General features: G+C 40.6%; 1 protein-coding gene across 1 annotated transcript in view; it reads right to left on the bottom strand.

The window, feature by feature from the left end:
• LOC124545279 (serine protease gd-like) overlaps window positions 1–26442 on the bottom strand; it is a 294473-nt gene that overhangs the window by 45194 nt on the left and 222837 nt on the right. The window contains exons 3-5 of the mRNA XM_047124163.1: window positions 25909–26080; window positions 11756–12052; window positions 8135–8302 (exon numbers count right to left, since the gene is read on the bottom strand). Of these exons, the coding sequence (XP_046980119.1) occupies window positions 8135–8302; window positions 11756–12052; window positions 25909–26080 (637 nt within the window). The remainder of the gene's footprint in view (window positions 1–8134; window positions 8303–11755; window positions 12053–25908; window positions 26081–26442) is intronic.

Genomic DNA, 26442 nt, shown 5'->3' with positions numbered 1-26442 from the left:
ATATGGAGAACCTGGCAGTAGGTGGCAGCACAATGCACTTAATATGAAAAAAATATATGTTTCTGTGGGTGTCTGAACACTTTTGATCACATTGTGAGTGTAAAAAACACATGCACTCTTTTTAATAAGTGTTGGCATAACAGGCGTACTGTCACGAATGTCCCCTACTGGCAGTATTATTTACCTTGTACCCTGCTAAAGCGCCTATGTCAGTTTGGGCACTGACGTGACTTAGTGGAATTGGAAGTGACAATTTACTGTGTAGTGGTTTTACAAGGTACATTCTCAGCTTCACTACATTGTTGTAATGTACCCCTTTTGATATCTTGCTTTATATTGTAGGAAAAGGTAGATTGCTACTTACCATAAATATGACCGGTTAATTGCAGACAGGTAAAATTAAAAGGAATTTACACACAAACTTTTAGCCACATCCTTCATAAGAGAAAGAGAAACAAACACCATTTATTCATACATGCAAGCAAGCACACCTGACACCACATCTTTATGGTAAGTAGCAACCTGTCCTTTCCTACATTGTTAATGTTTCTACATGTAGTTTTCATTGGTTGATTTTGTCTTACATGGTATGTTTCTTACCATACATCTGATCATCACATTATCGCAAAACATCATAAAATAAAAAAGTAAATAAATAGATAATTAATATTAAAAAATTATGCTGGTGACAAGGCAAGTGTATTACCATTAAGTGCCACAGATGGTCGCAAATCCAATACTTCTTGTCTGAAGTATTAAAGCTGTGTAACTTATTTCATGCAATATCTGACTTAATTCCTACTGAAAAATCTATTTTGTTTTTGCTGCTGAAAGCATATTTTCAGTTTTTCAAAGTGTATATGTGAATAAAGTGGTTACTGTAGTATACTTTAACAGCTATCTGCAGATTTGTACTGTTATACATTTGATATAAATGCCCACCTTTACCATATTTCAGTAATTTAAGATCACTAATTTGCTGAAAATGGAATAATTGGGAACATTCTTCCTCATATGAATACATGCACCTTACAGTTAAGTGTAGATTTAGCTTGAAAAACATTTCTTGTTCTCCCTGTTGCACCACTAACTTTGACAAGGATGCATTTGTTATTGTGTGCATGAAAAAGTTTGCGAGATAACCCAGAGCCATCAAGTCTGCATAAGTTGTCTTTACAAAATGAATTTGCAGTTGACTCTTAATTTGAAGTTCCAGTGATCCCAGAGAAAGTTCAAGTAACAAATGTTTCATTGCTGAATGTGGACTAAAGAAAGTGTAGAAATATGGGTATCTTCCACAAAAATAAAGTTATGAAACAGTTATATAGTTTCTACAATATTCATATTTGTTTATTTATTTCTGAAACAAATAAAAAAGAACTAGAACTCCAAATAAATTTTCTTATCAATTTTATTAATTTGTATTTAACATTTAAAGCAAAATGCACACAAATTTCCAAAAATAAATGAGGAAACTTCAGTTTTATTTTGTAGAGACTTTAGTGATATTTTTGTTGTTCAGTAACCTCAAACATGCTTTATCAAGTGCATTTTTTGTGACCAAAGCTAAGTGCATTTTTTGTGACCAAAGCTGAAAAATACATTATTGCCTCCGCCCATTTTATGAATGTACATGCACAACATCTCCAGTGGTCACCCAGAACAGCCAAAATTTAAAATTTTAATCAAAGTCACATAGTTGTTCACATTACACACTGGGTTATTATGAAATGAACAATAGTATAGAAAAAGGAGGACTTTTTGCTTCTCTGTAGTCATGTTTTCACCGAGTCTCAACAATCACTTTTTTTGTGATTTTGTTGTCACCTATGCCTTTTTGTCTAAGAGGTAAGAGAAGAAAGGGTATGATATACCCCTGAAACATTTAGGCTTAGCAGCTTTTGCATCAAAAGAGGTTTCAGTTACAGAGATCCATCCATGTTCACTGCAGAATTCTTTGCTACATTTTCATCCCACAGTTTGCATCTTTGAAAGTTCATATTAAATCAGGAATATACTTTTTTTTAAAAAAGAAAATAAAAACAGCCTCATTTCCTCAGGAATGAAAATGTCATGTGGATTTATTACCCAGTATGCTTCCTAGTTAATTTTTCCATGATAAATTCACCAATCCACTCACTTTCCATATCAATCACAAAAATGATATGTTTATTTTTTAAAGTTAATAGGCCACTCCTCACTAAAAGTGAACCCTTCAGTACTCGAATTATCAGCATTTCTATAATCAAATAAACAGGTACAGTTTGTCCTCTAAAATGGGCTAAACCATTTCAGTAAGCTTCTCTCCTCCAGGAGCTTAAACAAACTTTTTTTTAAGCCAGTTTTACAATTTATGTATATATAGTAGCATGTTATGAATTGTTTAGTAAAAGTGTGTCACAAGGAGCTGACGGAAACAATTTATCTAACACCTTGAATAACTGAGTGTTAGACAGTAGCCGACTTTAAATTCTAGAGTGTTTACTGGTGTATCACAATCACATCGAGATATAAAGCACACCAAAAGACCAGACTTCTTCAATTTACGAGGTGTGGCTATAAAATAATGGGACCAATGCTGTCACAGTAAGTATGCATCAGGCAAAGATGAACTACCATTAGCTGTGAGGCATGAAGCCTTCTCAGTCAAATGCTGCATCTCTCGTGTCCAGAAAAATCATTGTAGCCATGGCCTTTGTTTGTGCAAGAGCTGTTATTTTGTTTTGCCAGAAAAAAAAGGGCAATCATAAAGCAACAAAATGTCATGAATTTTCACATGAAACTTTAAAGTAGTATATGGTGAAGACTGCTGATCAAATATGTGAGTTTTTAAGTTGTCCACTGAAGGTGGCTGAAAAGCCACTGAAGGTGGCTCGTGGCCCAGATTCCCTCAACATCAAAAATGGATGAAAATATCAAAAACTTAGGTAATCTGATTTGATCTGATCATTGCTTGTATGGTAGGAATTTACAAAGAATGTCCAAGCCAAATTCAACATACGAAAAATTGCTTGTGAAACTGGTGCTGAAAATTCTCAAGATCGGATGTAAGTATGTCTCGAGAATAAAAAATGGATATCCACAAAGTGGCTGTAACAATTAACCCTTTAACTTTTCTGGACGTGTTAACGCGCGTGCCTTTGTACCTGTCCCTGCGTGCTCTGAATGTGTTTTCGCGCGCCAGCAGTCCTTCTACCTGGTACTCTGAACGTGTCTATGCATAAACATATTCAGAGCACACAGGGACAGGTACAAAGGTGCGCGCATGAACACATCCAGAGCAGTTAAGGGGTTAAGGATCTCTTAAGTGCTTTTAAAATAAAACATTATTGTAACAGTTTGTAAGAATTTCCACGAACAAGCACGTTGTCACAAGTTGAGGGATGAGACAGTAAAATCAATATGGAATATGTTTCAAAAAATAAGTAAATAAATCTTAGACCTTTAGGAGATGGCAGTGTTCATTAAAGAGAATGGAAACCTTACAAAAGACAGTTTCATACACAGTATGTCTTTTTAATTATCAGTTTTTAAGAGTAAGTGAAGAAAGTGACTGAAAAAGTTCAAAATTTAAAGGAACATACTCTGAAGCGACAGTACAAAGGCACAATGGGTAAATGAAAATTTCGAACATCCCTATCAGAAATAAGGTAGATAATGACTGATTTTGAAAGGACTGCACTACTGAGGAAATTGTTTTCATCTTTACTGAGATGCAAATTTTAAATGATTATGCATAATCAGTTGCGATCTTCCACGACAAGGGCAATTGATTGTGTAGGTCACAATCTTCTATTAGAGAAACTAGGTGTTTATGGGATATATTGTTCAGTACATGCCTGGTTAGTTTGTTAAGGAACTGGGATGCTGAAAGTTAGACACCACATCTTCATGGGAAGGAATCGCAATGAACATTCTGCAGGATTCAATCAAGTGCTCATTACTGTTCATGTTTTACATTATCTGTCTACCACTTAATTCATATCACAAGCAGAATTAGTCCTTTTGAACAGGTGTTACAAGCATTGTCAACTGACAGGGGGAGGCCATGACGTTTGGAATGCAGATTTTTGTACACTCTTAGTTCTCCATGAGGACAACAAAATGTGTAATCAGTAGCACATACGTCTCTAGCACTATTGAGAAAATTACAATATAATTTCAGTCTTGAAATATGTACCTGTGCATGGCCGTATTATCATGAAGCTGTGGCAGCCGAGTGGTTAGTGTCCAAGCCCCATAATCATAGGTCATTGGTCGCTGGATGGAGTCCCATTCGTCACTTTTTTTTCCCAACACAGTCATATTCTTTACTACTTATATTACAATTGATATAACGGCAAAAATACATGTAATCTGATGAACTTTCATTAAATATACAATGTTATTTGGCAGTCTACAAAGTTTTATCATCACAAATAATGTAATATTTGTAACTACCGACTAGTAAACAACCAAGGGGAGGGCCAGGCTTAATCGAAAGAGAACGAGAAATTGTTCTCGTGAAGAGGCTATTAAAATAGACTCGATACTGCATGACCAATTATCAGTGCCAATATTTAAGGAAATGCTGTGTTATGCATGGTTTGCTTCCAAATTAGTGGGTGAAAGAGAGGTTTTTAAAAATGTTAGCGAGGTTTGTTTTTCCATGGAAAACCTCAAAAGACCTTGTGTATGTGGGAACATAGCATTTATTCAATGCAGCTGGTGCCGTTTATGTTTTCCGTGTTTTTACGAAAAATACCATCCTTCAACTTGTACTCTTAATGTTGAAAGCGATGATTAGTTGTACATCTTTTGAAAGCTGTCTGTGACAGTCGAAACTTGCAGATAACAAGTAGTTTCAGGCTCCTTCCAGGTATAAGGGATTTCTCAAATCACAGACAAGCAAACATTTTCAGTATCACTTTATGCATTTATATGGTTTATATGGTGCGGAGACCTGGACACTGAGGAAGGAAAAACAGAACTGGATTGGACATTGTTTGAGGAGGGACTGTTTATTGAAGGAAGAAATAGAAGGAATGGTCGAGGGAAAAAGGGGAAGAGGAAGAAGAAGATATCAAATGCTGGATAATATCAAAGGAGACAAATATTCAGAAATGAAAAGACTGGCTATGGATAGACAAAAGTGGAAGAGGCTTAACTCATGACAAGACCTACCGCAAAGAAGAATACCATGCCGCCGCCACCACCACCACCACCACCACCACCACCACCACCACCACCACCACCACCACCTATGGGTTTGGTCATTTACTAGTCGGTAGTTATGAATATTATATTATTTGTGATGATAAAACTTTGTAGACTGCCAAATAACATTGTAAATTTAATAAAAGTTCATCTGATTACACATATTTTGCCTGTTATATCAATTGTAATATAAATAGTAAAGAATATGACTGTGTTGGAAAAAAGAAGTAACGAACGGGACTCGATCCAGCGACCAACAACCTACGATTATGGGGGCTTGGACACTAACCACTCAGCTGCTGCCACTTCGTGATAACGGCCACACACAGGTACATATTTGACGACAAATTATCTTACGATTTTCTCAATAACGATTGAGAGGTACGCGCTACTGCTTACTCATTTTGTTGTCCTCATGAAGTACTATGAGTATACGCAGTTTGCAGTAAATCTGCATTCCAAACATCATGGCCTCCCTTTGTGAGTGAAGAAGCATCCACGGTGAAAACAGGTAATGAATTTTTAGTCAGCAACTTGTTTTGTACAAACTGATTAGCTATAAACTTTGAGAAAAGTAGTTCTTCCTGTTCCATATAATCAAAACCACAGCATCTGTTATTAATGAACAGTGCAGAAAATTCTAATCTCTTTAAAGTTTGTAATGATAAATGACTGAAGAAACTGTACAATGTGCCCTCTAAAATATAGGTTCAGCTACTTCTGCAACTAGAATAAATGGCAATTTGATGTATATAAAAATCAGTAAGGTGTTTTCATTCACTGATATTCTGAGGAACACTGTTCTGGAGTACTCAGTTAAGAGGTACTGACTGCACAAAAGAAAGTAATTAGTTACAAATGAGGTTCATATGCAAGCCCTGCATATCATTTGCAGAACGAGTTTACTATTAATGGAGTGTGCTCTGATTTCGACTTCAGTGAATTGTGGAAGGTAGAAGACGAGGTAGAGGTGGACGTAAAGCTGTGAGTGTGTGTCACTAGTCCTGCTTGAGTAGCTTGGGTGGTAGGGCAGTTGCCCATGAAAGGTAAACATCCCAGGTTTGAGACCTGATCCACACCGATTTAATATACCAAAAAATTTAAAACATTGACATCTGTTTAAGCAGTCTGAATATCATGTTTTCACGAAGAGTGCGCAAAGAGGAAAAAACTAATCTGCTCTTCCTGCTAGTGAACGTAACTACAGTGCAGAAAGGCACGAGATACATGACTATAAAACTAATGCCCACAGAAATGCGACAAACACTGGAAGTCTTTTCAAATACAAGGAAGTTTTTTTCTTCATAACAGCACTCTAGCAGAGTAATTCTTTAACAGAAATAAAAATTACAGACCTACAAATGACCAGCATTTATTCAACTGACACATCCCACATCGTGACATTTATTGCATGTATATTCATAAATGGCAAACTGTGTGACACTGAACAGAAAACACTTGTCATGGCTAATAAAAGGTCTTTATAAAATTGAACTGACCTCATAATGTTAAGTTGATAAAAGGCAACCAAGTGTTGAGCTGTAGGTTATTAAGGAAGCAGGACTGAATAGACAAGCAAAATTCTGTTCTTCTGATTCAATTCTATATTAAATATAGATTACCTGTGCAATTTACATTTTATTGTGGGGAAAATTTAGTCCAAACATACCCCCCTCCTCTCTTCCCCCCCCCCCCCTCCCTCCCTCACCCCCCTCCCTCCCAGGTTCTCACTATCACAGTATTACATGCCAATTTTAATTGCATTTCCTATTAGTTTTCAGGTGCTTGTCAAAAAGATTGAAGACAGATGTGAACTATGCTACAGCATAATGAATAGGAAGTGCACAGAAAACAGTTCCACTGAATGGAACTTATCTAGTAGGTATGTGTGCTGAAGTGTTACACACATTCAGTTTTCATTATCCCTGTACTCTCCCTCCAACTGATAAAAAGAAAAAAAAGCAAATAACTAAACCAATCCATTGCCATAAAAAGGTAACACAAATGCTGTAGTTATTCCAACAAATAGGTAGTGTTTAGAAAATTAACAGAAGACAATAAGCTTGGGTGACATTGCTTGCTTTTTTAGACAATGGAACATGACAATAATAGTCACTTTGTTAGTTTAGTACAAAGTAATATTTACAATATGTAAATTTTTGAATACAAAAAGAAACATTCATAAATAAAAAGAATTTTCTTTTTAAATGACATCCATTACTTTGGAACAAAATATTATTTAACAACATAGTAGCACTTGTCTGCAAATACACTTTACAAACACAGAGTTCCTTGAAAAATTACTCATTTAAATATGGTCACACTTCACATATTTATTCTCACTCAAAGCATTAGAAAGCAGACATATGGAAGTTATTTGTATTTTAGCTATGCAATTAGTAAGCATTTTATTACATTGTAGTGCATAACAAACTAGTATCATAACAGCAAGCATTTTTCTGACAAACTGTTTGTGAGAAAAGGAAAGAAGAAAATATTATGTAATCTCATTTAAGCACAAATGCAGCACTTCAGTGTGTATGTTCACTGACTTAGTCCCCTACCACAACTAAGCATAGAAGCAAGGGAGTTTAAAGATGGATTTGGTTTATTAATAAAGCCCTACATACACAAGAACTTTATTGCTCCCTCACACCACAAATTTACTAAATTAAGGCAATTACTGTATCTCTGAAAAGGAAGCATGGACATACTGCACTCAAGAACTGTGAAAACAAAGACAGATAATTGAAAGATATCCTATGTTTAACAATAAATAATGTAACATTAAAATGTCAGTTCCACTTGGGTAAATATAGAGGGAGGGGGGAAAAAAAGAGAGAAAAGAGGGGTAGGAGTAGAACCAGATAGCAGAGGCAAATTGCCTAAGCTATTTGGGCCACCCATCGCTCCATCCAGCTTAGCTTCCACTGTGTACCTGTGATGACAGTCCTTCGGTTCAAGAGACTACCGCTGCAAGCAAATTCTTGTCCAATGCTTGTGACTGTGAATATAGCTGCAATCCATGGCCATTCTCCTCTTGAAGTACGATTTCCATTCAGGACAAGTTCAACAGGAACTATTGGCCTTCCACAACTGATTGATCCTAAAGAAAATAAGACTTTTAGCAATTGTAAGTTTTATATGGTTAAAAAATATTATGTTTGATAAAAAGAAATAAACAAACATTCTTTATTTTATGCTCCATGCAAAAAATAATTGGCCCCAGAAGCCTGCATTTTATTAACTTAACTGGTGATTTTTTCCAATGTTATGTAGAAGAATGAAATTAGGTATCAGTGTAAAAAAATGGGAGGGGATTACAAACTCACCTTTGAAGGCATATACTTATCAGCAAAACAATCACCTAAAAGGGCTTACAGTAACAGTATAGTAATGGACAATGAATCTTTTTTTATTGGAAAGTGCCATCTACTCTAGAAGCAATCATTTACCCTGCAGCATAGTGTACACTGTCTTGAAGCTTGCTCACAAATTAGAACTGTCCGATAGACTCAAACATGGACAGTCACCTTTTGCAGACAATGCTGTGATAGTGAATCAGTCAACTCCTGAAGTAATTCAAATATTCTCATTGCCAGTATCCTTTCATATTTTCCAAACTTTACAGAAGCCACACAGTGGCAAAGTCAGATGTACATTGTGAGGCAGGTAACAAACCATACGAGGTTAAGTTACTCATTAATGACATTGCCTATAAACCATCTCCTCAGGTAAGAGTCCCACTCCCAGAATAGAACAGAGTTCTGATCTCTTCTGAAGTGTTATCATGGAACTGATTACTAATTTTGAATAAAAAAGTCACTTCCTTATTTTCTCTGATTCCAACTATAATTTTTAAATGTGTAAAGTTTTGCAGCTCCCTTCATTCCCTCATTTCCTTCAAATGTCAAATTCATGATTCCCTGATGCCTCAGGGTGCCTTATCAGCTGATCCCTTTCTTTAGTCACATTGTCCCACAAATTATTGTCTCCAGTTCAATTCATTACACCATTAGCTATCCACTCTACACATGTGATTTTTAGTACTCTGCTGTAGTATCACATTCTCTTTTTAGCTGAAACGTTTCTTGTCCACCAATCACTCGGAATTTTCGACATACACAGACACTCACATACAGCTTTCACCTACAGCCTTCGTTAATAGCACAGATGCACACCCCAATTCCAGCATCTCGGGCCAGAGAATGCATCATCATGACGTGATATACAAGCAGCAATCAGGAGGTGGTGGGGAAGGTGATAGTAGTGTATGGATGGGGAGAGAGATGAAAGCTGTTTGGTGGGGTGTACAGGGACTAGACTGGTGACAGGTGCAGCATCATGAAGTTGTGGGGAAGGGAGATGGTGAAGAAAAGGAGTAAAACAGGAGAGGAGTGGGGAAAGACGGGCAAAATCATTGGCAGAGGGCTGCAAACAAGCACGGTGAGAGATAAGAATGGGGAGGAAATGATGGAACAGAGGGGTGGGGACAGTACACTACCATAGGTTGAGGCCAGGATTATTACAGGAGTGGAGAAAGTGTTTTAAGGATAACTCCCATCTGCACAGTTCAGAGAAGCTGGTGTTGGGGGGGAGGGGGGATCCACTGGCTGTGGTAGTGAAACAGCCATTGAAATCAAATGTGTTATGTTCAGCTGCATATTGTGCCACAGAACTGTCCACTTTGCTCTTGGCCACAGTTTGGCAATGGTCATTCATCATGATGGACAGCTGGTTGGTAGTCGTACAAATATAAAAAGCTATGCAATGATTGCAACAGAGCTGGTAAATGATATGGCTGCTTTCACAGGTGGTCCAGCCCCTAGTGGGTAGGATAAACATGTGACAAGACAGGAATAGGCAAGGTCGAGTGGGTAGATTGAGCAGGTTAAGCATAGAGGTCTTCCACAGGGATGTGATCCTCCTGGCAAGGGGTTGGGATTAGGAATGGCACAGGGATGGACCAAGATCTTGTAGAGGTTGGGTGGGCAATGGGGCAATAGGTAATCAAAGCTCTGGCCAGGGATGTGGTTCAGTTGTTCCAGTCCGTGGCGGTATTATGAGATTATGGGAACACTCCTTTGTGGCTGGTTCTTGGGGGTGGTGAGAGGATTGGGGTGCAAGGGGAAATAGCATGGGAGATCTGTTTCTGTTTGCAGACTACATCTTGGGAATAGTGCCTGTCTGTGATGGCCTAGGTGAGACCCTCCGCATACTGAGCAAGGGAGTTTTTGTCATTGCAGATACACCATCCCCAGGTAGCCAGGCTATATGGGAGGGATTTTTTTTTTTGTGTGAAAGGGATGACAGCTGTCAAAATGCAGGTACTGTTGGTGGTTGGTGTGATTTAATGTGGACAGAAGTGCAGATGGAGCCATCAAGAAGAAGAAGTGATCAACATCTAGGAAAGTGGCATGCAGGGTTGAGGAGGACCATGTGAAGCAGATCGGACAGAAGGTGTTGAGGTTGTGAAGGGATGAAGATAGGGTGTCTTGGCCCTGAGTCCAGATCATGAAGATATCGTCAATGAACATGAACCAGCCTAGGGATTTGGTGCTTTAGGAGGCTATGAAGGCGTCCTCTAAATGGCCCATAAAAAGTTCGGAGTAGGACGATGTCATGTGGGTGCCCACGGTTGTGCTGCAGATTTGTTTATCTACCTTCCCTTCAAATGAAAAGTAGTTGTGGGTTAGTAATGTAAGTTAGTAAGGTGTATGAAGAAGAAGGTAATGGGTTTGGAATCTGAAGAACGTTGGGAAAGGTAGTGTACAATAGCAGTAAGAGAGGGATGTTGGTGTATAGGGAGGTGGCATCAACAGTGACAAGTAGGGATCCAGGAGGTAAAGGACTGGGGATGGTAGAGAGTCAGTGACGGAAGTGGTTGGTGTCTTTCACGTGGGAGGCAAGATTATGCACAACTGCTTGGAGGCGTTGGTGAATGAGAGCCGAAATTCTTCCAATGGGGAAACAACCAGCCACAAAGGGGCAGCCAGGATTGTTGGGTTTGTGGATTTTGGGGAGCATGTAGAAGGTAAGTGTGTGTGTGTGTGGGGGGGGGAGGGGGGGGGGAGGGGGGGAGGGGGGTCACAGGGGCAAGGAGGGAAATGGGTTCAGGAGAGAGATTCTGGGAAGGGCCTATGACTAAGCAGGGACTGGAGTGTGTGTCATTTTTGCTGACAAAGACACTGGCTGAAAGCTGTATGTGACCATCTTAATTGTGCCTGTCTACAACTTATCTTCCATACGGTAAGTAGCAATCCGTCTTTTTCCTACATTGTTGGTACTCCTACCTTGAGTTTCCATTGTTTAATCTCCCAGAATTGGCATTTGTGGAGGTGCATCAGCTGTAGGCAAATTAAGGACAATAGGCAAGACAACAATGCAAGGTTTATCAGTTACAAACTATGCAGATGAACTAGACACGCAATATTACAATCGCTGCTTGAAATTTTATAGTTACAGGCTTTGGTCATTGGTTTGCTGATGTGTTTCAAATTTTATTTTTACCACAGTAGTTTCTGTTGCTCTATGCAATTAGTTTAAGTTATACTCTCACCTGTGTCAGGAGCTCTGTTTTGCCACGGTGGAGGTGTTGCGGGTGGCACAGTAGTTGCTCTAGGTGGCTTTGTGAAAAAGAATGGGTTGTTTGAATGCACAAAACCTCCTGTGTCCTCAGATGGTGGCTTCACTGCGGAAAATGGTCCATTAGTGTCTAGGTACTCAGGGTTCATTCCTCCCTGTTGTGGCCGTGGTCTTCCTGATCCAGTTGCTGGGTGCTTGCCAGGTGACAGGGGTGCCACCACTGGGAAGAGTGAATGCTCCAACCTTATGGTTGTCAGCGTGCTTGCTCTGACTGAAATAAAAACGCAGTTAATAGTTAACATTAAGCATTTTGTCAGCATGTAGCCTACCTGTTGCTGTTTGTTAGTTCCTAATGCTTACTGTATGTAGACCTCTTTGCACATATTAACAGTTCCAATAGTTAGCAATGTTTAAAAGGTGCTACAGTGGAGCAAACAGCTTTTGTAGTAACTTAAAGGTTTTCATGTTATGGACATTAGGCTAGGAAGATTTTAATTCAAATTGGACTAATTATCATCAAAAGAAATGGTAAAAGATAATATAGCTTCAACCTTAGCTGAAGTCCCCTTCAGATTCAATTAACCTAATAATCTGATGGTAACAAGTAAGTGAAATCATGTTGTAGCTTTTATTAAATTTTAAACACAAAGCATTGTCAAAGATAAATCAGTCTCGTGTAAGTAAGAAATTATAAATGCAACCTCTATCTGAAAGAATCCACTTTAAAAATGTGCTTAAATTTTCCCCTGATAACCAGATATAGGAGATCAACAGTTCTTCTCACTCACATAATGCTGAAGTTTCATCATAGAAGTTGATGCAGGTTACTTGTACACACACTTTGAGAACTAATGTATGTCGGTGGTAAAATCTTAGTAATGAAGGGCACAAAAACACCCAAATTAACTCCAAGAATAGCCAATCAGAGGCAGGATCACCTGTGAATGTAGTTAGTAGCTCTGACGTAATTTCACATGGCATGATTATCAACCAGCTGTCCCCAAAATTAATGGGAACCACCAAATTCTGACATATCAACAATCCAGTGATATAACACACTGCTGAGTGAAACATGTTTTAATCTAAATGGCCACTTCAGATTGTGTTTAGTCTGGATCCAAAGTCAGTGTAGATAAAGTAATCAAAAAATAAGCAACCCCTTTAGTTTAGAAATGTTAAATTGGTTGATTTGAAGACTACAGAATGAGCTTACTTTGCATACTTCCACATCTGTTTCATAGATTTTCCTTCTGTGCAATGTAGCAAAAGTAAATGTAATATCAGTAGTGGTGAACTAAGTGTACTGTTATAATAGTAAACCGAACAGCTCGCAGGTGCCTCTTCCAACCATTAAAAAGAAACTTTAACATTAACAGTAATTTGCCCAGTCACAATACAATGCAAAAGTAATATTCAGGTCAATATTGCCTTGTTGCACAGGTGAAGCTTATGCATGAAATACAACATGCACTATGTATGAAAACACCTACCTCCACAGCTCAACAGAGCTGCAGAGGCTAAACATGGTAATCGCACCGGCCGTTCTATGAATTAGGGACTCCATGGTTAAGGAATCTGTGAAACAACAAAAGGCTTCCATCCTTACAATTCATGAGAACATTCTACTTTTGCTCCAAGAGGAATTTTTGGTCGAAGTCTGCACTGTTTGCCACAGTTCGCATGGCTGCCCCTGTCGGAGGTTTGAGTCCATCCTCGTGTGCGCATTTGCCACAAATTTCCTAGAAATTTTTTTTATTCACTGTTTGGTACTTCAGCACCTCCCATCCATTTGAACAATCATCTGCTAAGAACTATATTTGCTGACTCAGCACTAGCAACATTATAATTTTAGACATACAAATTATGAATGGCACTCTTATACCAAAAGACAAAGAGACACACACACACACACACACACACACACACACACACACACACACACACACACACACGTAGTCAAGGCTCTGGTGGTATATTGACAAACCTGGCATGAGCATCACTGGCAGTTACAACAGCTCAACATAGAACCAACAGTTTTGATTTCATATGATTCACTGCCAGCAGCTTCACTGAGTTAGGTGACAAGGGTTTGTACATACTGAGTTCTATGATGTGAACACCTATCTTCCACCTCTGAGGTCTTACATCACCTTCCCCAATGAAAATGAACCACCAGAGTGGCTCATCTATCCTACTAATTCTGATACTGTGGTGAAAGTAAGGTGCACTCACACCCTGACTCGTTATGCTTCATTCATTGTAGGTGACAAATCAAGCACGATGTCACTGGCAGTAACAGTTTTAAGCTAGGGAGGTGTACAGGGTTTTTCCCTCTTTCAACTTTAAGAAACCGGAAGTGAGCAAATATAAAATAATTGGGAAAGTTGTTGATAATCCAGCTCTGAAACCTTCAAAGTAATAATACTCTGCACAGCTTTTTGATACTAGTCAAGACTGTTAAAAAGCACAGATTAAATTCAAATCTGTATCACAGTTCATCTGTCCCACTTAATTGAAATTGAAGGAACTCACTGGGTGAAATAAGTAAATAAAATATAAAGAAAGCACTCAATTTCCATTTTTTAGGCCATAAATGCTACTTTGTCTCTCACATTAGCTGTAATCAAACTATGGTACCAAGATATTTCTGGGTCCACGATTGACGGGAATCAACTGAATACCTTCACACATTCATGTATGCTCAGGATTTGCTCTTCTATCTCACTAATGGTCTGAGCTGCCAGACCTGTCAGTGAAGTGTTTATTTTTCCTATATTGTTGTTCACTTAGATTATTCCTCAAAATAGGCTTACAATACCAGTAGCTACTACCAAGCTTGTTTGTGGCTCAAAAAGAACATTGGACTGATGGGGAATGGTTGTCACAAAAACAAAGACTAGGGATCGAAACAATAGCAAGAATCAACACTTGTGTACTACATGTAAATGACTCATGCACACACCTAGCACTACCTCCGGTGTAGCAGATAATGCACAAGTGCTGCTCACACCTGCACGGCTTGTCTGGTGGTGTCCAGCTTGTCAGTGGCTAACAATAAATTCCTGTGTTATTGGCTCACCAGCTGGTCATGTTCTGGTGCAATCTGTGGTTGTCTCAACTGCTTCCAGGGTCTACCTCAGTAGTCAGTTTTTCAATAGCTGGCTTGCACATTCAAGGACTTCATAAAGCCCTTTCAAATGCAATTTAAACCTCCTTGCATGAACACTGATCAAATAAACTATATCAACACAATATTTAGGTGTAACAGCATCACAGTCACAAATTAGCAGTCCATTAGAGATAGGACTGACAGTTTCAAACCTTTACGTGCTTCCATACCTCATGTAGTTTGCTCGCTAAGTCTCTCATATTCTTTGCTGCTGCTCTTTCTGATGTGGCCAAGTGAAATGACAAACATTCTTAGCCATAGATAATTTTATAAGGGCTGAGCCACAAGCTGATGTAGACCATGTTTTAATCACTGAGCATGTACGATACATGTGTGTTCCATGAACTGTGCTTATTGCCAACATGGTGACACTTTCATGATTGTTTGATGAATTCTTTCCACTCACCCATTCCTCTGCGAATGAGCTGGTGTCAGTTTCCATCTGCATACTTACTATAGTAATTCAGAAGTAAAATTGTAACCATTGTCATTAATTATAGGAGGTTTCCATCCCTGTAGCTGTGTGGTCAGCTCAGTAGGTTGCCAAGTGAACCAGCCTGGGTTCAGTTCCCATGTAGTCTGAGATTTTATCTGCCTGGGGACTGGCACTTATGTTATCTTTATGTTCGTATCTTCAGAATTGACAATCCACTATTGAGATGGGTGACTGTGCACATCCCCAAAGCCAATAAATGGGGGAAAAAATCAAAGAAGTTGAGCCATAATTCAAAATTCAGTCTTAAACATACACACCATGGTCTTGGAACATTGGTCAGACTGGTGCCAGTAGATATCTTAAAGTGGTCCAGAATAGTCAAGATGTAATAATTTCTATCTAATTTTTGGTAAAGGTCCTACACTATCAACACCCACCCACACGCTCATTCGAAAGGTTCACCTGTTTCTGAGAGCTCTTGCAGAGACGCTTTGGTTTTGTTCCCTGCATCCTGCTTACTGCATGAAGCGCTACATTAAATGTAAACATATACTTTCTTGTTCAGCTACTCTTACTTTAGTAGCTCTTTTGCCACTGTATCATAATGAATATCATAAAATTCTTTTAACAGTAAATCAACAACTATGGGAGCAAAACTCAAGGATGAGGGAAACTAAAAAAGGAAGGAAATATTAGAAAAATGCTATTGAAGGGCTGAAAAAGAGCTTCAAATGACCGATGTCATTTCACTAACACTTATGAACTCAAGGATGCAATCAGCTGAAACATGTGTCATCTGCTAAAAGGGAAGATGTATCAGGCGACAGCTGTAAATGGGTGTGTAGCGGATTAAAATAGGGACACTGAAGTAAAAGGTGTCTCACCATCCACAACTGAGAGCAGCGGGGACAAAGTGGGGAACGATCACCACTTACAGGATGTCAATGGCTAAAAAGACTGCCCAGTCCAGAGACTAGTTAAAATTACCTTCTCCCAACAACATGGCCGAGAGGAAGATGTCCAAGAACAGAGAAGAGGTTTTATGTCCCTTAATTTACTATCCTGAAGTGCAGACCAATGTGTGTGCGCACGCCATAGAAGAGCAACACAATGACAGAAAATGCTCTGTAGATCGGCAAAGGGAACCATGCTAACAGTGGGCCGAGGAAGAGAGACAGCAGCCTTTGCCTCTATGCCAGCTGCCTTGTTTCCTTGTATACCAAAATGCCCAGAGATATATATATTCACCCACACCTCAAGAGAAAATGTGTGGAGGATGCTTGTCCTCCAACAGGTATCGTATGCCCTCTCCAGATCAAAAAATATAGCTGCCATTTGGCGTTTTCTGAGAAATTGTTCATGATATAAATGGAGACAGCAACAGGATGGTCAACTGCGGACTGATGCTTTCGGAAACCGCATTGGGCAGTTAAAAGGTTTTGGGACTCCAGCCATTAGCCTAAACAGCAATTTACCATACACTCCAAAACTTTAAAAACACTACTCGTCAGAGAGATTGGGCAATAGCTAGAGGAGATATGTTCATCCTTTCCATGTTTCGGAACACGAATGACAGTAACTTCCCACCATCTTCTCGGTAAGGTACTGTTGGTCCGAATTCAATTATAAAGGCTAAGAACGTAACACTGACTAGGGTACGATAAACTGAGTAACATTTGGACATGGATGCCATCCAGTCCTGGGTGGAAGAGCAAGAGAAATACAATGCGTGTTGGAGTTCCTGCATAGAAAAAACAGTATTATAGCTTCCGTGATTTTGAGAGGAGAAAGCAAGAGGTCACACTTCCGTTGCTTGTTTCTTCAAGAGAAAGGCTGGTGGGTAATTAGAAGAGCTTTAAACGTCAGCGAAGTGTTGACCCAACGGGTTAGAAATTGCAACTGGGTCCATTAAGGTATCTTCCATGACAGTTAACCCAGAGAAAACTAGACATGCTGGATAACCGTCGAATTTTGACTCTTAACTACTGATGAGGGAGTGAAGGTGTTAAAGGTGCTGGTAAAGAAATCCCAGCTTGCCTTCTTGCTATCATGTATGATGTGACAGCATCCCACACGTAACTGCTTATAGTGGATACAGTTGGCCAATGTAGGATCATAGTAGAAAAAGCGAACAGCATGTCTCCGTTCGCATATTCCATCATGACATGCCTCCTTCCACGAAGGAACTGGTGGATGCTGGGCAAAGGGGAGGTACGAGGTATTGAAAGTTCCGTAGCTGTAAGAATAAATTCCATAACATGAGTGACTTTGTCATCACCGCTAGGAAATTGACAGTCATCAAATGTTGCTAGAGAGAAGAAAAGTGTCCAGTTAACTTAGGAAAACTTCCAGCCTCTTGGGCGATAGATGGCAGTTGTGGCTGTAATCGGACACGTGGAAAATGGTCACTCGAGTGTGTGTGTTAGCAAGAGCGAACATTTGAAGTGCTGAGCTAGCCAAACAGTACTGACTGAAAGGCCCAAATGAGAGTAGGTTGACACGGAGGCAGACAAAAATGTAGGTTCCTGAGTGTTGAGGCATACAAGATATGCTAGGTGGAAGAGGTGAATCAGCAGGGAGCCTCTCTGACAAGGATGTGTAGATCCTCATACTGGGTGGTGGGTGTTGAAGTCCCCAACCAGCAAATAGGGGGTGGGAGCTGACTAAAGATATGAAGGAGATTGGCTCTTGCCACTGTTGTGGACAATGGAATGTATGTTGTATCCGGAAAGGGAAAGATGTACAGTGACAGCTTGGAAGGAACGCTGTAAGGGGAATGGGCAATAATGGATAGTATCATGGGGGAAGAATCTTAAGGCCCCTGTGTGCTGGAACGGCAGCAACAGGGGGTAGATCAAATCGGACTGATTGGAAATGGGGAAAAACAAAGCGATTGTGCAGACGTAGCTTTGTTTCCTGGAAACAAAAGATGACCGGGGAGTAGGATCATAAGACGATTGACAGTTCATCCCAATTGGAGCAAATTCCGCAGATATTCCAATGGATAATTGACTCAGGGTGGACGAGAAAGTGAACACCTTACAGCGGTTGCTGTCAGCTCAGCGACCGCACTGAGACCTGGTGGCCAACGGCATAGAATGGCATTCAGCCAGAGGCAAAAGATTGTGATCCATAGGTTGCTTGAGGGCAGTGCCTACCACCAGTGACTGGCTGGTTGATCAGCCACCAGCAGTGCATCTTTGTGACACAGAAGACGGCCGAGGGCGGCTACCACTGGGTGGCGCTGTAGAAACAGTTCTATGCCATGGCAGAAAAGGAGAGGAACTGTTTCTTATCTTACGAGCTGCAAAGGTAGACACCTTTTCCTTCACTTTAGAGTTCCTGAATAATTTGTTCATGTTTAAAAATAGGGCAATCCCTAGAGGAAGCAGTGTGGTCACCCATACTGTTGGTGCAATGAGGGTGTGGGGGTGGACAATCACCCTCATGGGCATCCCTGGCACAGGTAACGCATTTGGCCGGATTGGAACACGACTGACTGGTCTGATTAAACGTATGACACTGATAGCAACACGTAGGGATGGGGATGTATGGGTGAACTGAAATTCTCATATCCCACTTTAATGTTCGATGGAAGTGGAACTCTGTCAAGAAGAGAGTGTGGGTCTGTACAAATTCCTCTTCAACCCTTTTCTGTACTGTACGTATGGCTGTTGCTCCCTGATCAGACATGTAATTTTTGATCTCCTCATTTGATAATCAGTCGAGTGATCTTGTATAAACCGCCCCACATGGTGAGTAAAGTATGGTGCACTTCCACCCGGGCAGGGAAGGTGTGTAGCAGTGTAGTTTGAAGCAATTTGTGTACCTGGAGGGCACTGCATTTCTAACAGGGGCCATTTTGTAACCTGGAACAAGACTTTACAGGACCTAAAATTGCGTCAATAACTTCCTGAATAATGAAAGGATTTATTGTTGGGAAGTCTTGACTTTCGTCAGACCAAGAAACAACTAGGAACCTTGGCACTGATGGAAGAATTTTCTGTGGCCGAGACTCGGATAGCTTTCTCTTACGGGCAGAAGAAGTAGAAGTAGAAGAAACCATTGCAAACATATCCCCATGATTACTGGCATCTTTGATGGCGTGCTCCTTCCTAGTGGGGGCTCTTTCCGAGGGTCTTAGGTGAGTGTCCACACCTCAGGTCACACCTCCAGAGAAATGGACAGAGGGGCCAATCAGCATGTTTGGAAGGTACCAGCTCAGGTAATCACCCCTCCCTGGGCCTGGTGTTTACCAGGGGGTACACACGTGTCCTACTTGTCTACCTGGGTGGGGAATTATGCATTATCCAATCACCGGCTATGTGTGGGAACGTGTGGTAACATGTGGGTCGGCCTTCAGACACGCACAGGGAAGAAAGAAGGGAAAAGGGAGGAACAAGGAGGAATAAAGAAAAGGAAACAAGAGGAGAATTCTCAAACGCCACAGTGGAAAAAAGGTAATGAGAGGGATCAAGGATACTTTGCATTGTAGAGATACAACAAGAGAAACCATTTATTCACAAGCATCCATCTCCAGACGTATGCGCAAAACATACTACCAACGAGAGAGGGAAGGGGGAAAGGCAAGATATGCAGCTTAGAAAGAAACGAAAGCTGCACAAACTCTGGGCCCCTTGCTCACCACATACGTATCCACAAAAGAGTTGTGGACCCCCTGGGGAGCCTACCTGCCTGCCTGCCTACCTACAATTGGCACACCATGAGACCCAAGCCCCATCTGGCTAATGTTCTGTCCTGTTGAGATCATTCAGATTTAGCAACCACTTCAGTGTTGTGTAATATCTTATTAGTGAAATCTGCCTAGAACTTGTAGGTCAAAACCCCATTCACAATGAAAATACATTGAATCTTATGACAACAAAGAGACCCAACCTATTTGAGGAAGTACACATCCAAACTGGTGTCGGTGGCAGTGAGGTACGTATAGCAACAATGAGACAGGTACAGAAACTGAATATAAATACGCAAAGGACAACTAAGACAAACAAAGATTTGTATGTTTAGCAAACTAGACAGAGTAACAATAGTTTCATACCTCAATGAGTTTCATACCTCAATGAGGAACTTTGAACTTTCAGCTCAGGACAGGAGCTTGTAGAGGGACTGACTCAAGTTTCAAAGAATAGTTGATAATGCACTGGATAGATATGTATCCAGGAGGGGAGTTTGCAATGGGATAGCTCGTCCATGGTATACCGTATAGTCACTGTATATAAACTTTCAAAGAAACAGAGCTTACTACACAGTAGGTGCAAAACAAAGGGTAGGGCTATTGATGGAGAGGTGCTGAATGAAATGCATTCGGCAGTCAAGAAAACATCGTGTGAAGCCTTCAATGACTACTTTAGCAGAATATTCTCAAATGATCTCTCACCAAAGCCAAAGAAATTCTGGTCATACATAAAAGCTGTTACTGGCACCAAAGTTAGTGTCCAGTCACTGTTGGATGAGACAGGAACTAAAATTGAGGATACCAAAGCAAAGGCTGGAATGCTTAACTCCATTTTCATATGTTCCTTTACAAAGATAAACCCAGGGCTATTCCCCCAATTTAACCCTTGCACCACTGAAAAGATGAGTGAAATAGCTGTTAGCGTCAGTGGTGTTGAGACACATCTGAAATCATTGAAACTGAAGAAACCTCCAGGCCTGATGGAATCCCTATCAGATTCTATACCAGATTCACAGCTGAGTCAGCCCTTCTGTCAACTATTAACTATCATAGATCTCTAACAAAAAAACTGTGCCCAGCATTTTTTTAAGTCACACCTGTCCACAGAGATAGCAGAAGTGATCACAAACTACTGTCCAATATCCTTGATATGCATCTGTTGTTTAAATCCTTAGCTCAAACATAATGAGACATCAAGAACAGAATGACCTCCTTTCAAAGTGGTGTAATGGTTCGCAACTTGCTTCAAATGTTCAAAAACTTAAAATTGTGCACTTCACATGAAAACAACCAACTTGCTTCAAATGTTCAAAAACTTAAAATTGTGCACTTCACATGAAAACAACATATTACCCTATGAATAATATTAGTGAGTCACTGTTTAAATCTGTAAACTCATACTAATACTTGAGTCCAACATTTACTAAGAATGTTAAGTGGAATAACCACATAGGCCCAGCGATGGGTAAAGCAGGTAGCAGGCTTCAATTTATTGGTAGAATACTAGGTAGCACACTAGGGAAATGCAATCATTCTACAAAGGAGATTGCTTACAAATGACTCGTGTGACCCACCCTAGAATATTCGCAGGTGTGTGGGACATATAGCGAACAGGATTAGCAGGGGATATTGGACGAGGAGCACAAATTATCACAGGTTTGTTTGACCCAAGGGAGAGTCCCACTGAGATTTTGAAGGAACCGAATTGGCAGACACTAAGATAAACGTGAACTAACCTGAGAAAGACTATTTACAGTTTCAAGAATCTACTTTAATTGACAACTTCAGGAAAGGGATATATTACAAACCACACAGACACCATTCTCTCCCTCCCCCCTCCACACACCATGTATTGCTTACAAAGGGATCATGGGGGCAAGATTAGATTACAGCATGCACAGATACAATTAAACTATCCTTTTTCCCATATTCCATGAACATGCAAAACAGAAAAAGCCCTAATAACTGGTGCAGTGGGATGTACCCTCTGCCACACATTTTGTAGTAGTTCTTTGAGTATAGACATAGATACAGATAAATTCTTGGCTGGCTAAGAAACATTGGTTTTAGTTTATGCCACAGGTCAGTGCTACAAATTCTATTGTCTGGTAATCGCATTCAGCTCAGTTCATAAGGTGGAAAGTGAAAAAAAGAGATGCTCTTTTCATTCATTTGTTGTGATGAGAATACACTGACTGCAAAATTACTAGCATCAGCAGCTAGAATGAATGGTTTTGTAAAGTTTTGATATGCCAGAATGGGAGTGACAGTCAAAGCCTGCTACATTTTTGAGTAGTTGAGTTGCCAAGCACACTTTGTTAGTAAATCCCAGAATGACACTTTGGTAAAAACTTTCAGGGACTAGGAATGCCTGCCATTCTTTCATACTGGTCAGTTCTGGATGGTTTACAGCTTCTGTCAGTTTTAAATTAGGATGGACTCCATCTGTAGTTATTCTTTGTCCTAACTATTCTACTTCAGGTATAACATGACATTTTCACATGGACAGGGAAAGATTTGCCCAGCTCCATCTCCCAAATAAAGTTCATAGTCTATCAGTAAGTTGACCAAGTATTTAATGAGGATGACAACATGATCATGGTAAACCAAATGTGTGGGTTGTAATCCTCAGGGCAGTATCCATCAGTCGTTGAATGTTGCTAGTCCATTCTGAAGACCCAATGGGAGTCTTTTATACTTGTATACATGAGTAGGCATCATAAATTACGTGTTTACCCTGTTGCCTGCCTGTACAGTCAGCTGATTATACCTACTGGTTAAACCACAAAGATTTTGCACAAATTAGGATAATTCAAGGAGTATCACATTTTGTTGGTTTAATGATTAGAGGGAGCAAACTACAAAGTCATCCGTCCCTCCTGCCCGTAACAGGCAAGTCAACAAAGAACAGCTTAATGCATAAAACCCAAGGAAAGGAAACCCTGAGGTCTATCAAATGTCTCTGAACTCTAGAGTAAGGAGCAAGAAAGGAGGAAGGAAGGAAAGAAAGAAAGGAGGAAGGAAGGAAAGAAAGAAAGGAGGAAGGAAAGAAAGGAGGAAGGAAAGAAAGGAGGACGGAAAGAAAGGAGGAAGGAAAGAAAGGAGGACGGAAAGAAAGGAGGAAGGAAAGAAAGAAAGAAAGAAAGAAAGAAAGGAGGAGGACGGAAAGAAAGGAGGAAGGAAAGAAAGGAGGACGGAAAGAAAGGAAAGAAAGGAGGAAGGAAAGAAAGGAGGACGGAAAGAAAGGAAAGAAAGGAGGAAGGAAAGAAAGAAAGGAAGAAAGAAAGAAAGAAAGGAGGAAGGAAAGGAAGAAAGAAAGAAAGAAATGTGGGTGAGGCGCTCTGTCCAAAGAGCAGCCAGGGACCCCAAAAACTGGAAGTGTGATGCCAGACACCCACCCACCTACCTACCTACCTACCTACCTACCTACCTCACACCCCACTTCGCACACCACTTACCAGAGGCACCCTACCAAAGAGTATCCATAAAAGGATGGAGACACGGGCAGGCCAAGAGAAGCACAGGAAAGCAAAAGAAGAGCAAGTCAAACGTAAGACACGAGAAGGGTGAAGAATAGCAAAGGAGCATGTACGGCAAGAACTGGGGCCTACCACCAACCCTTGACAGCCGCTGCCCATTCAGGGCAAATGAGGCAACCCCTCAATGGTCCAACGAAGTTTAGGTGCTCTCCTTAGAGCTGTAAAAACCCGTTCACAAAGAAACCATAAAACTAGGTCAGCCAGTGAGGCATTTTCTGTTAACACGAGGGATAGCTAGTCAGGAAGATGAAAGAGTCCAGGAGATGGCAGCTAGGTTAGGGCAATGCAGCAAAATGTGGGCCACAATCAAATGGGCACCACGACAACAGTGGGCAGATTCTCATCTTGGAAAATATGACCACGAATCAGTCAACTGTGGCTGATATGGAGCCAGCCAACCTGGTGAGAGGCCCACATGGAAGATCTCCATAAATTCGTCTCCTTTATTGCTCATAGTGTGTTCGACAATGAGTATGCCATTCCATATTCCAAATCCCTAGAACTTTGAGGCATACTACTGGTAAGTATGTGACTGCGGAATACCAACAAAGAGATGACTTGCCAACAACTAATTTGGCCAGCCTGTCAGCTAGTTCATTCCTTGTGATCCAAATGTGACCCAGCACACAGACAAAAACCCCAAGCATTCACGTTGTTGAAGATTACAAAGAAAATCCTGGATAATCAGGACCAAGGGGTGGCAAGGGTAACACAGGTCAAGAGCCTGTGAACTGCTTGAGGAGTTGCTACAGATGAGGAAGGTGTCACTGGTAGAGGAACAGAAGTGTTCAAGAGCAAGAGGTGGCTACCAACTTTACAATGGAAATACTGCATCCATCCAGCAAGGAACAGAGTTCATTACATCCCGCATTAACATAAGGAAAGTCAATGGGACTGGCAACCATCGAGCCATCAATATAGAGTCAGAAATGCCTGAGAATAGAGAAAAATTGGTGGTGGAGTGCCGCAGGATGTGCCAAGTGTTTTGGACCTTTTGATAGCTCAAGACAGAGCTCTGGATGGGGGATACACCATAGAGGTGCATCCTGGAGAAGAGGTGACAGAGGGAAAACTTAGAATTCAGAGAAATGGGAATGCATGTACATGGCAATCTTAACACCAGACCTGGGCTGCTGTCAGAAGATAGATCTATGTATTTGGAAAGAAGAGAGAAAATTTTGTGTGCTCTGGGGAGAAGCAGAAGCTTAATGTGTAAGTTGGCGCAGGACACGCAACAGTTGAACCCCTCCCACTGCCAGGAAGAGAATCATAGGAGTCATCTGAAAGGCACCAGTTGTCAGTCATACCCCACAATGGTGTGTCAGGTCAAGGATCTACAATGACTAAGGTGATGCTGAGCTGTATGCGGGACTCACGTAATCTAGGTGAGACCAGCGATTAAGATGGATGGGGTGGACTGTGTGGCAACGACAAGAATGCACAAACCAAACCTTGGTAGCAGAAAAATTGAAGAAATGAGTGACAGCCCAAGACTGTGCTCTGTGCATTGCTCCCTACAGTCTACATTCAGCAGTGTCCAGCATTGATGAACATAAATGGATGCAAAAACCGTCAGCATACAGAAAGTGGGACACTGTGGGCCCCACAGCTGCTGCCAGATCTTTGACAGCCACTGCAAAGAAAGGGACAATCAAAACAGAACCCTGTTGAATCCCGAGGGAGGGAGAGTCTCTGAAATCTTCCAAATCTGTTACATAAAAATACTGAGGAGACACCTGGATTACAGAAGAGGAAAAATTTCCCTTTGACGCAGTGCACTGGCCCGGAAAAATGTTTTGGACTAGGTTTCAACAACAAATACGAATTGTTTGAACATGAATGCTACTCACCAGATTTTCCATCAGTTAACTTCCACTTGTTCCTGCTAAGATTTGTGGCTGGAAAAAAAGGAAGTGAGTTTTGACAGCTGTAGAATAATATTTAATAGACCTTTGTGCTTCATTTATGGTACGAGTCCACTGGAAAGATATTTAATATAGTCCACCAATCTAAAAGAAATAGCATTAATTCTACTTTGACCTAAAACTATTGCTGCTGCCCCTTTTACCCCCTTATGACATTGTTGAACACATGGCTTCTCTCTCTCTGAATCCCCTCTTTCTTGTACATTCATGGGATGTTCTGTAAGGGTGTGTAAATGGAAGGAAGTATGGAAATCTGCAGAGAAACCCATTTATGTGATGAAGTACATTTTACTTTTGTGGAAAAGACACAGGTAGGCTTTGTTATCAAGAACTATGCTACTACACCACAGAGCAACACGTACCTGGTGGTCCCTCGCAGACAATGACATTGTTGGCCGTTATGCGTTTAACCTCCGGTAATGGGCTGTGCAGTGGAAACAGCAACTTGTAGTCTATGTCCTGGAGCACGCCCATCCGCATTTGACGCAGCACCTCATCCTTCCCAAGGCGCAACATCAGGCGGCCAGAATACTTCTGCAGGAAGGTTAACAGCCTTTTAGTTACTAACTCAGGCAACAGATTTCCTGACTTAACACAGCCAGCATCACTGCTGGAGTAAAGCTTAGTATCACGTGTAACGCAATTGGTATGAATTGAAGGTAAAAGTGTACTTCCCAAAAATCCGAAGTCCTGAAGATGATCCCAAGGCAGGTAAGAAATAAGGTTTAAGTAATGTACCTGAATATCCAAAAAGATAGATCCCATGCTAGAGGTCACTGTATTTGTACCATGCAACACACTGTATAGCACATTTCAGTGTATAACACAACATTACTTCCAACCCATTTGTGAAGTGCAGTATTCCTGTCACATTTGTCATAAACAATCAGTACCAG

Source organism: Schistocerca americana, chromosome 8 (genome assembly GCF_021461395.2).
Source record: "Schistocerca americana isolate TAMUIC-IGC-003095 chromosome 8, iqSchAmer2.1, whole genome shotgun sequence".
Taxonomy (NCBI): domain Eukaryota; kingdom Metazoa; phylum Arthropoda; class Insecta; order Orthoptera; family Acrididae; genus Schistocerca; species Schistocerca americana.
This window is presented reverse-complemented; position numbering and strand designations above follow the sequence as displayed.